The sequence below is a fragment of the Sphaerodactylus townsendi genome, linkage group LG08, assembly GCF_021028975.2.
Source record: "Sphaerodactylus townsendi isolate TG3544 linkage group LG08, MPM_Stown_v2.3, whole genome shotgun sequence".
Lineage (NCBI taxonomy): Eukaryota > Metazoa > Chordata > Lepidosauria > Squamata > Sphaerodactylidae > Sphaerodactylus > Sphaerodactylus townsendi.
Genome location: NC_059432.1, coordinates 35,668,987 through 35,681,169, shown reverse-complemented (window position 1 = coordinate 35,681,169; position 12,183 = coordinate 35,668,987). Strand labels below are relative to the sequence as shown.

The 12,183-nt window shown below is 41.7% G+C and overlaps 1 protein-coding gene across 7 annotated transcripts in view; it reads left to right on the top strand.

The window, feature by feature from the left end:
• Positions 1-12,183, top strand: part of PLCE1 (phospholipase C epsilon 1) — a 175,521-nt gene that overhangs the window by 24,621 nt on the left and 138,717 nt on the right. For 6 of the 7 annotated variants that reach the window (XM_048505288.1, XM_048505291.1, XM_048505290.1 and 3 more), the window contains exon 2: positions 9,202-10,665. In XM_048505288.1, the coding sequence (XP_048361245.1) occupies positions 9,724-10,665 (942 nt within the window). In that variant the 5' untranslated portion in view covers positions 9,202-9,723. Of the gene's footprint in view, positions 1-3,461; positions 3,556-9,201; positions 10,666-12,183 lie in introns of those variants that run through there. The other variant, XM_048505289.1, reaches the window with a different exon arrangement.

Genomic DNA, 12,183 nt, shown 5'->3' with positions numbered 1-12,183 from the left:
TTCCTTACAGGTTTTTTTTTGCACAAAGATGCCTTTCATATATTCATGAGAGGATCATAAGTTCAGTTGTAATAGATAGTGGTTATATTATTCAGAGTTCATTTTAAACCAGGTTACTTTATTTTAAGAAAAAACAACTTATAGCTGGAGAGGGAAGGTGGCATAATATAACCCAATCTCGGCAGGTAAGTGGCAGAGGTGGGATCCAGCAGGTTCTCGCAGGTTCCCGAGAGTAGGTTACTAATTATTTGTGTGTGCTGAGAGGGGGTTACTAATTGGTGATTTTGCCACGTGATTTTTGCCTTAGTTACGCCCCTCCTCTCAGCAGTAGCGTGCAGAACTTGAAGCAGTCTAGCAGGAGGTGCACCGGCGTGCGTGGCAGCCTGCGCCTGCGTGCATTAGTTTCCTGCCCAGGGACCGGCGCAGCGGCTGCGTCCTTGCCACAGCCCTGCCCAGGAGTGCCCCACCCCCAGAATGCCTGGCCACGCCCCCGTCATGCCCCACCACGCCCCTTTGGCACTACGCCACAGTTTGAATCCCACCACCATGGGAACCTGTTACTAAAATTTTTGAATCCCACCACTGGTAAGTGGGGTTAGTGCTTGAAAGAGAGACCACCAAGGAAGACTCCACAGAGGAAGGTAATGGCAAACCACCTCTGCTTCTCACTTGCCTTGCAAGCTCCTTGCTTGAGCACCATAAGTTGGCAGCAACTCGACTGCAGTTTACACACACACACATTTATAGCTGGCTTAAAAAACTATTTTATTCACCTTACTTAAATAGTTTTAAGACAGAGCGTCAATAAGTTGTCTCTACTTTTGCTTTCTCAGTTCATCCTTGCATTATGTAGCATTGCGTTTTTGTGGCATATTAGTGTTAAGCTGATCAATCAGAAGCAACTTTTAATTAGCAAATGCAAATATTTGTTGGTGGCGTTTCGAGTTAACAACATGCTTGTTATTTTTGAGCCTATTTTGGTTGTGATGTGGTCGTTTAATCGTGAATGAAAACGACAATACAATATTAAAGAGTTGTAACGAGTTTTGGCAGCGCTTCGTATTTGCTATCACGTTGGGTGTCCCAGATATATTAAAAATTAGCTGTTGGGACTAACATGCATCTTTGTCCGAATTGTAGATATGCAATTTGATGCACTTATTGAGGAGTACTTTGCATGCAGGTTGATCTTCTAGCACAGCAGTTTTCAACCTTTCCAGACTCAGCTACCTTTTAACCCACAAGCAGCAGCATATGACCCACTGTGGTGCAGGCAAACATCATTTTCATGTGGTATCACAGCCAAGTGACAGAAAGATCAGTGTCCAAGTTGTTACCTGAATAGTGTCTTGGCCAAGATCATGAATAGGTCACCAAAAGAGCCAAGGACAGCCAGTAGTAGAAGTTCTCCACCTCCCCCCCCCCAACCATGTCTAGCCCTGTATGTATGGAAATAGTGTCTTCTGAATACCACAAGTGAATTGACACTTGCAAAAAAAGAAATAGAACCATTTCAGAACAGGCAATGTTATTGGTGTTTGGAATATGCTGCCACAGGAGGTGGTGATGGCCACTAACCTGGATAGCTTTAAAAAGGGCTTGGACAGATTTATGGAGGAGAAGTCGATCTATGGCTACCAATCTTGATCCTCCTTGATCTCAGATTGCAAATGCCTTAGCAGACCAGGTGCTCAGGAGCAGCAGCAGCAGAAGGCCATTGCTTTCACATCCTGCATGTGAGCTCCCAAAGGCACCTGGTGGGCCAGTGCGAGTAGCAGAATGCTGGACTAGATGGACTCTGGTCTGATCCAGCAGGCTAGTTCTTATGTTCTTATGTTCTTATGAAATCTTTATTTTGCTAACTGTGTCTCTATTTGACCTTTCTGATAACGACAATATTGCTTAATACTCCCCACTATCCTGAATGATGACAGGTCTACTTTATGTGGTTAGTCCTAGAGACCTGTGGTATTGTGTAGTATTTTTCTGAATAAAAATACATTATAGGGAAGTAGAAGAAAGCGTACGGCTGATCGTCACTGCAACATTAGTCCCATTCGTTCTACCCAGTACCATTTTATTTCTGCAAACCAGCTGAACATTTGATGTAGGAATCAGGATGATAATTATAAGAAGACTTGAATAAGAAAAATGAATTTGTAAGCTGCCTTGAGCTATGAGAAAGGTGGGAGTATTGACATTTTAATAAAATATTAAGATTAAGATAATGATTCAAACTCTCCCAGCCATCCCCTGCTTTAATATCCAACCTGACTGAAAACTAGAAAGCCTGCCTGATGAAATACAATGGAACCTCGGTTTTCATTGCCTTTGGTTTTCATCGGTTTCGGTTTTCATCTATTTTTTTCAGTGAAAAATTTGCCTCGGTTTTCATCAATTTGCAGTAAGGTGTAGGGGTTTGTGGAAAAAAATAACCTGGACAAAGCTATTGCAGGCCGTGTCTGCAACTTGTTTAATGACAATGTCTTGCCCCATTTCAGACAAATCTTAAAGAGGCGTCAGAAACAGACCTCTTTGGACATCTTTCTTATGCGACATTGGTCCACTGGCTCTGAAGCTGGTCCTAGTGTTATTGTATGTTACTGTTTTCAGCATTAAACACTATGTTTATTCATCAAAAATGTGTTTTGGTATGTTTTTTGGAGTGCCTTGAACGGATTAATTGGATTTACATTGATTCCTATGGAAAAGTTTGCCTCGGTTTTCATCGGTTTAGGTTTTCATCGATTCTTTTTGGATGGATTACCAACGAAAAATGAGATTCCACTGTATATATATGGCTTTTGTTTTGGGCTTTTACTTTGACACAGCCTAGTTGCAACTTCTACAAGCTGGTTCTGAAAGCTGATGTGTTCAGCTCTTTTTCTCTCTGACCAAATTCATGCTGTCCATTTGACTGAAAATTTGACTAATTTGATTAAAAATTAAACAAGCAGCTTCCTACTAACCTGCTGGTGGGTATGAGAGGTCCAAAAGACCTAAAGAGATCTGTTTTAATCAGACTAATCCCTAATAAAATGTTTGTTGTCTCTATCCACAGAATCCAATACCATCTGCTTTTTACAATAAATTTTCCCTCTTGGAATCTTTTTGGATTGTAGCTTTTCCAAGAGGTATCTGATCCTAGGGGCTTGGTAAATCATCTAGTAATTCTGACCTCTTGTTGTGTCCCAGCATCAGGGCGTTCTGTTCTGCTGTGGTGCAAGATACAATTTATATACTGATGCATTTCTTCTACTCCAACTTCCAGCTACAATCCTGTTTGCTTTGCACTGAAAGGCTAACGTCAACCATACTTGAAAAGCTGCTCATGTTGTTGCTTACAGGTGGCAGATATACCAGCTATATCTCAAGTTACGTTATCCAGTAGACGGCCCATTCGTCAAAACTGCCCTTTGGTCTTGTTAGTTGAGCCACAGCCTTTGTTAGCTGAGCCAGGACATGTCTGTTTCGAGTGCCACCATTGATTTGTAGTTCCTTTTCCCTGGCTGAATGTTCAGTAAGCCAATTAGATTTGTCTTGGACTAATGCAAGGTAATGTTTAAATGTTATATTTCTATATTTCCCAGGCTGCTTGCGGGGAGCTATTCCTCTGGTATTCCAGTCAGGGCCAAGTAAGATTAGTAACACAGCCCTGCGCTTCCACGTACATTAGCATGTCTAGCATTTTGCAGTTGTTGCTTCCAGGGCAGAGTTTGTAGCCTGCGGAAAAAGACAGAAACTTGTTGCATGTGACAAATTTTTATTAATGTTTTGTTGTAGTGTCGTGCATGCTAGGTGTGACTTACTGTAAGCTTGACAGAAAGAGGGTGGGATAAAAGCATTTTAAAAATAAATAAAATGAGTGGTAATATATTGTTGAAGGCTTTCATGGCCGGAATCACTGGGGTGCTGTGTGGTTTCTGGGCTGTATGGTCATGTTGCTAGAACATGGCCATACAGCCCGGAAACCATACAGCAGCCCAAAATGAGTGGTGATGTGTAACTGTGACTGTCCGTTCATTAGTATTTGTTGTTTTCAATAGCAAGATAGCATGGCCTTATAATAATCAGATTCACTAAAAGTAAGGTGTTCTGATGCTCATTCATAGCTCTAGTTAAGATAAAGTGCTTCACAGTTTAATGATCTGCCATGCAAATAATCCTTCAACTCTATCAATAGACCTCTGACATTCAATACCTTAGAGTCTCTTACCATGCATCAGTCTAGAGTTTATAGCATATCATTCCACCACAACATGAGCCAGCTGCGCGTTCTTTCTCCGATTCTATTTTAGGGATGAGACTTCTCTTCTGTTCTTCTTTACGTTGTCTGTACTGTAAAACCCGATAGGTGATCCTGATAGTAACGTCTTGAAACAAGGTCTCCTTTAATGCGTTGAGGAGTAAAAAAAAAACTTAATTAAAAATGTACTAAGGAGTAAAACAATGTCTCAATTTTTGAATGTCTAAATTTGATCTATTTTTTTAACTTTTCAATCATTTAAACATATCCCATCTCTTAATTAAAAAGGTGGTTTTTCAGGATGGCTAACAGTACAATTAAAAATAAAATCACAATGTAAAATTATTTTATTTAAAAATACTAAGCTACAGAGAACAAAATTCATACCACAAGAAACGTTTAAAACCAGCAAAATACTAGCAGTAAAAACAGCATTCAGAGATCAGTCAATCTTCTCCTGATGCTTGAAGGCAGATCATTCCAGCATCAGATAAGTATGCTAGGAGAGGGCGTTCCATAGGTGGGGTGCAACAACTGAAAAAGCTTTGCTTGTTACTTGCCTCACCTCCAAAGAGAGCCAGTATGGTGTTGTGGTTAAGAGCGGTAGACTCTGAATTGGAGAACTGGGCTTGATTCCCCACTCCTGCACACAAAGCCTGCTGAGTGACCTTGGGCTAGTCACAGTTCTCTCAGAACTCTCTCAACCCCACCTACCTCACATGTCTGTGGTAGGGAGAGGAAGGGAAGGAGTTTGTAATCTGCTTTGAGACTTCTTACGATTGAGAAAGATGGGATATAAATCCAAACTCTTCAAAAAAAAAGAGAGTGAGATGGAGCAGGACAGTAACATAACAGGAAAATAATTTTCTAGATATCTTGGCCTTGAACATTTATGACTTTAAAGGAAATACACTTTAACTCATACGTGTCAAATTCGCGGCCCTCCAGATGTTATGGACTACAGTTCCCATAATCCCCTGCCAGCATGATGCTGGCAGGGGATTATGGGAACTATAGTCCATAACATCTGGAGGGCCGCGAATTTGACACCTGTGCTTTAACCTTTTGATGTGGCAGCAAGGGGGGGGGGGGGGGGGAGGTGCCCAGAGACAATGTCTTTCCGGGCGCCATTTACCCCGGTACGCCTCTGTACAGGAGCAGTGGTGTGGAGGAAAACTTCCAAGTTCCTGCACTGCACCCCACTACCAAGGTAAGTCCGTCTGAGCTACCATCTGTGCCATTTTGCATGATGCTGGTGCAACCTTCCTGCCACTTCCAAAGTGGCTTCAGCCCCACCTTAGATTGCATCATTTGTAATGGTTCATAGTCTAAGACTATGTATGTTGCAACGTGGGCCGTAGCAGACCAGCTAAATGCTTCCTTTTGGTTGCTTTTTCCTCCTAGCAGGATTCCGAGACTAGAAATAAGCCTGACAAGCCATTGAGGTTACATGGGGGGGGGGGGCGGAAATCGCCCCCACATCCCTCCGCCTTACCCCCTTGCCCCGCCCCACCTCACCAGCCAGGCCCCGGCAGCCAGAGCAGGCTGTTTTTTCAGCCAGCTACCAGCTGAGATAAAGTGAATGGGGGCGGGGCTCTGTGGGTTGGCTCCACAGGGGGCGGGGTCCATGGAGGCGGGGCCTGGGTGCCATTTTGCCCCGGGCACCAGTTCCCCTCTCTGTTGGTCATTAACACACTTTGAAAGACATAGGCCAGCTGTCATCACTTCTGGTTCACCCATAAAATCTATAAGATGGATAACACATGAGGCATTGTGCAGGACTTCATCAAATTCATGGCCAGCTACAATCTGTATCTATTCTATGTGTATGTTCATTGGGAAATTGCAGTGATTTTCCTTGTATGTACTCATACACACATTTGAGATAATCACACACTGTGGTCAACATAGGAATGCCTGTTTTTTCTACACAAGTTCTTTCTGTGTGTGAAAAATTCCTTAAGAGTGTTGGTAATATGTTTGCCTAAAGAAAATAGGGCTGATTCTGCAGAGAACATTTTCCTTATTTCTAGAAGGTTTCAAATGAGAAAGTGTATTTCCAGTTTTCTTTCAGCAGACAACCCGGGCATATTGTGGGGCACAATTGTTTCATACAGTGATACATAGAGAACTTCTTGACAAATTCTGTCTCTTGGCCAACAAACTCTAGCAAGTCATAGTCCAGTCTGTTTTTCCAAGGGAGTGTTCTTGCTTAATACAATATAGGGCATTTTTGAGTCATGTGCCAACATCAGCCACAGCTATTCGAGTCTAGTACTGGCTGTAGTTTTGCTCCCAACCTCTTCCTGTTTTTCCTTTTTTTTCACAGAGCACTTGCAACATACTTGTCAAAATACTTTTGTTCCTAGATACACGTTTTAAAATTTTAAACTTATCTGCGTGTTGAATCCAAACATACTAGTGAAATGTTATTTTAGTAGTGGTATTATATTATTTTAATAGTAGTATCTTGAAATATTTTCATTTTGTTCACTTTATTGGTAAACCATTCAACTACCACGAACGTCGTTGAAAATATTGTGACTGAATAGTAACTTGATTTATCAATTCTGAATCTCTTTCCTCTCCGTTTTGTTATGCTATGCCAGTGTGGAACATATTACATTTCTCATGTATAAAAATAATCTATTTCCATAGCGAGCCAGTGTGGTAGAGTGGTTAAGAGTGGCAGAGTCTAATCAGGAGATTCGAGTTTGATTCCCAGCTTTTTCACATGAAGCCTGCTGGGTAATCCTGGTGCCAGTAACTGTTCTCTTGGAACTCTCTCAGCCCTATCTACTTCACAAAGGGCCTGCTGTAGGGGAGGGGAGGTGATTAGCTTTAAAGGGGACTTGGACAGATTTATGGAGGAGAATTTGATCGATAGCTACCAATCTTGATCGTCCTTGATCTGAGATTGCAAATGCCTTAGCAGACCAGGTGATCGGGAACAGCAGAAGCAGAAGGCCATTGCTTCCACCTCCTGCATGTGAGCTCCCAAAGGCACCTGGTGGGCCACTGCGAGTAGCAGAGTGCTGGACTAGATGGACTCTGGTCTGTTCCAGCAGGCTCTTTCTTATGCTCTTATTATAAGCTGCTTTGAGACTCCTTAGGGTAGAGAAAAAGTGGGGTATAAAAACTAACTTTGTTTCTCTTCATCTACCAGAGTAGTGGAAGCAATAATGGAAATGCTGTTTGCCCTTCACATTGTCTTTCTTTTTTCCCTGTGCACTACAGCTCAGTGGTGTTGTCAAATTTATATCACCTGTATTTATTTAATTAATGCCTATTATTGTAAAGTCTTGACTGTCAATCTGATCCACCCTTTGATCCCTCTCAGTAAAAGGTAAACATTTCTACAGGTGTTCTGTCTGGTTTGCTGGTAAATAGTTCAGAGAACTGAACTCTACTGGCCATTCTTGTATTATCAGAGTTGAATGTTGTAAATCACCTTGAACTGATACATCCTGGAGAACTCTGCTGCTAACCAGTTCTGCACTGGCAAAACTGAACTTTGTTTCATATTCTACATTCAATTGGGGTCAAAGATTGGTTAAACAGTTTATGCTCCTTTAGCATAATTACATCATATGCTCCTTTAGCATAATTAAAGGAGGCATTATACTTCTAGTGCAGTGAACTATTATACTTACCATATCATAATTCTAGTAGTGTATAAGCACTAATAAACACTATCAGTTTCCATATCTGCAACAATTCTAACATAAGTTTCTTCCAGCCTTTGTGGAGAAGTGGTTTAAAAATAAACACACAATTAACTAACCAGCTAAACCAAACAAAAACCACCGTATACTTCTGATTAAGCCAAAATATTGCAGAACAGTGTGGAAGCTTTTTGAGTTTAAAAAACAAGAAAAAGAAAAATGATAGAAATGCATTTTTTTGTTTCCTGTGTAGAGGGAAGGGGTTGAATAGACAATTGCTGGAGGGAGCTGGTATCAAGTTGCAACTTTGGCTACCACTAATTGTAAATATTAACAAAGGGGAGAACTACCTTGGTTTTTCAGCCTTGAAAGGCAGAGAAAGGCATTAGAAAGCCATTTGATTAACTAGATAGCTGTAATGTAGGGATGTGGTTGGTCTGTGGTTGAAAAAATAAAAGTTCTGAGCAGGTAATGAATGTCTGTCTTTGGGCAATCCTAAGCAGGTCTACCCAGAATCTTAGTCACTTTTGGGAAAGTGTTCTATATCTCACTCAGGCCCCTTTCAGATTACTTTTCTCAAGTGCATGTCATTTATTGCTGACCTGAATCTGAGTACAGCGATAACAGGGACAAACATTTCCTACAGCTTGTTTCAATCAGCCTATGGGTCGTCTCTAAAGCACTTTGGCCATTTCAAACAGTGCTGCTATTTTTTTTCTTGCCTGTTTCCACACTACATTCTTTTCCAGCTTTTTAAAAACCTGCACTATAATGCTTTAGCATTAATGGTTTAGCTATAATGCTTTAGCAACATGATTGCCATGCCTGTAGCTGTCAGAAAAATGAAGTGTGAAAAAAGGCAAGAAAAAAATATTGTTCCTTTCGGAAGCTCTCCAGACAGTTCAAACAACACACTGGCGCGATTCAGAAGCACAAGGAAGAACTGAAAACAGGAAAAGGCAGCGTTCAGAAGAAATGGCTGAGCCCCAAAATGCAAATAGGATGCAAGCAAAAAAAAAAACCCATTAGCAGCTGGGGCCCAAAACAGTTGTGTTGAAATGACACAAAAAATCTCTTCGCAACCAGCTACTCAAATGGATTGTAAGGGTAGTTTGAAAGGGGCCTTAGACTGAACATCTTAGAAGATACTTAGACAGAAAATTGTAGAAACTCTAGCTATAATACTTTAGGGCATCCTTCTAAGTTGCTTTTATAACCCTGTAAGGGGACTTCTGTGTTGTTGTTAATATACATCTTGTGTTAAATATGGTTTTCTCCTTTACCTTACAGGCAGCCAATTAACTGGATGCAGCTGGACTTGTAAAAAAGGCTTTCCTAAGATGCAGAGGAAGAGACACAGCAAGACACAGACTGTATCTCAAGTGTTTACCTATGGGACAAATAGCTTTTGAATGTTGTACTATTCTAAGCAAATGCTGTACAAGTGTTTGTTTTTATGCTGGTCTACATATGAGAACGTGTTGGAGACTGTCATCAACAGCTGTGTATCTGCATGGATAACATAATAGTATATTTCCCCCCCCCCCCCCATGGATGCCATGGTATGAATTGCTGAAGAAAAATGGCAGTATTTGACTCCTGTGTGTCAAGATGTTTTCTGAAGAAACATCAGCAGCAGTTGGTCTCTGGCATTGGTGCCTGTCACCAACAGTGATAGAGCAATAAAGCACCCTAAATGCTCATTATAAAACCACAAGGAAGTCAAACTGCATGCAACTCTCTTGCAAAAATTTAAGAAAGCACCTCTAGGGAATAGTATCCAGTGTTTTCCTTTTGACACATGAAGAAGAAATGACGGATAGCAAAAATCCTTGGAATAGAAGTACGTATGTTCCTGCTTCTGTGGAGCTTCTAAGTATAAATTATGATATTATACAGAAACACTGTAAGAGCAGCGCTACACACAACCACTTATATAAATCATGTAATTCTTTAGCCAAGGGAGAGAAATATTCAGAAACTGGAATTCATTCCCTGGAAAGAACCATGTATGCTGACATTCAGTTAAAAACGGATGGCTCTCAAGCAGAACTGCAGTCATTAAGAAATCAGTCTTCAGTAAATGGAAACGAACCCGAAAGTAGCGGGTTAAATTATGTCAAGGACAAAAATAATATTTCAGACACTTTCTGTGCTTTGCATAACACTTTCATTTGGAATGGCTGCTTAGAATCGGGAAAGGTCTGTAATGATTTCAGCAATGACTCTATATCTTGCACTTGTAAATTAATGAAATTACCAACTACCTGTGGAAATAAGACTGGACAACGGCTGTGCGATACCTCTGCCACTTCAAGGGACAGCTTGTGTTTGGAAAGAGCAACCCCAAAACTGAATGTGGCATGCTCAGGTCGCGCTTCCTCAAGTTCTAACTTCACTGGAAGAATGCTTCCAAAGCCCTTTCTGAGCCAATGTGAAAACTTCAGCGAAAGTTGTGAAGAGGAGATAGAGGAGGATTTTTATCCGAGTAAGAAGGAGCGCTCCACCTTGTTAGTCAGAAGATTCTGCAAAAATGATAAGGAGGTTAAGAAATCAGTCTATACTGGAACAAGAGCAATCGTTAGGACTTTGCCGTCAGGGCACATAGGAACTGTTGCTTGGAATTGGGTTGACCAGAGGAGAGCCAACAGTGATTTGAGACACTGCAGGATTACATCAGAACCTCTAACATCGATTCAAGTTTTGATAAGCCAACGGTTAAGCTGCTTCTTTCTACAGACGATGAGGCCTGGGGTAAGTTTTTTTTAAGCAAATAGCAAATTCAAAAAGGCAGCCGATCCTTTGTCACAAAAAGGCAACAGGTCTTTGTTGCTCCAAGGCTAAACATTTACATTTAATTTGTGGCTGAAATATGCAGTATATTTAAAATACCGGTAAGAAAATACTACCTACATTTACCAGGACTTCTGAAGCAAAGCAAGAAGTAAATCCCTAATGTTTACATTTTGGTTTGCTCACATTCATAGTTACTGTACTTGTAAAGTGCAGCAAAAGAAAATATGCCCCAAGTCAATGATTTAGAAGCTGCTTTTGTGCAATAGTTATCTATCTGTACTCCTGGTGAAAATACTCTTATGAAGTGTTTCATATGTGACTTTCATGCTTTTTTTCTGTATAAAGTGTTGCAGTCAAAAGATTAGCCTGATGGCCTTGCCAAAATCACTTCTTGGATTGGCGGCTCCATCTCTAAATAATACAGGCTGGGTCATAAAGCTTTTTCTGCACAGCGACTTTGTTCCCCATTTCACTGGATCCCTACTTTTGCTGCACCCTTCCTGCTTTTAAGGCTGCTTCTGAAATGATGTTTTCACACTGAGACAGTCTTAGGGCTTTTTCCTGCATTCATATTTTCGTGTTTCTTGCCAGGGGGTGGGGGCGTGGGATTCAGTTTGACACATGTTCCGTTCCCCCTAGTGGTGAATTTGATATCACACAGGCTTAAGTCCAGCGTTTCTCCCTGCAGATTGAAACAACTTTGACATTTTTTCCCCTTTTCCACAAGTGTTTTGCCCCCTAAAGAAATAACGTTGATTTTTCCTCAGCTCTTCTCTGGCCTTTAACAAAAACTTTTACTGTGTGGGTTTTTTTTCTCAAGCCAGTTCTAAGTTGGCTTCACTCAACGTGTGGGAACCATCCTTTTCCTTTTTTCTGCTGTCTTTTGAGGCCCACAAATGCCTACATCCAACCTCTCCAACCGATGCCATGCTCCCTTCCTTCCTTCCTTCCTTCCTTCCTTCCTTCCTTCCTTCCTTCCTTCCTTCCTTCCTTCCTTCCTTCCTTCCTTCCTTCCTTCCTTCCTTCCTTCCTTCCTTCCTGCCTGCCTGCCTGCCTGCCTGCCTGCCTGCCTGCCTGCCTGCCTGCCTGCCTTCTCCCCTCTCTCCTCTACCTGAGGCTCCCTCCCTCCTTTAAATTAAAAAAATGTGTGAGGTTAATGATCTAGCGAAGTGGTGGCAAACCTATAGTACGGGTGCCAGAGGTGGCACTCAGAGTCCTTTCTGTGGGCCCATGTGCACAGAGTTCATCATGTGGGTGGGGGGCGGAAAATCACCCCCCCACACACACACACATATAGGCTAGCCTGGGCATGATCCTTTACCTGGGAGTAAGCTCGGTTGCTGGCAATGGGGCTTGCTTCTGAGTAAACCCTCCTAGGGTCATGATTCACCCATTCGAAGCGTTGCATGGTTGCTTCACCAAGCTTACTCCTGAGAAACATGCACCTCGGAGCCAACCGTTTTTTTCTAAACGAAA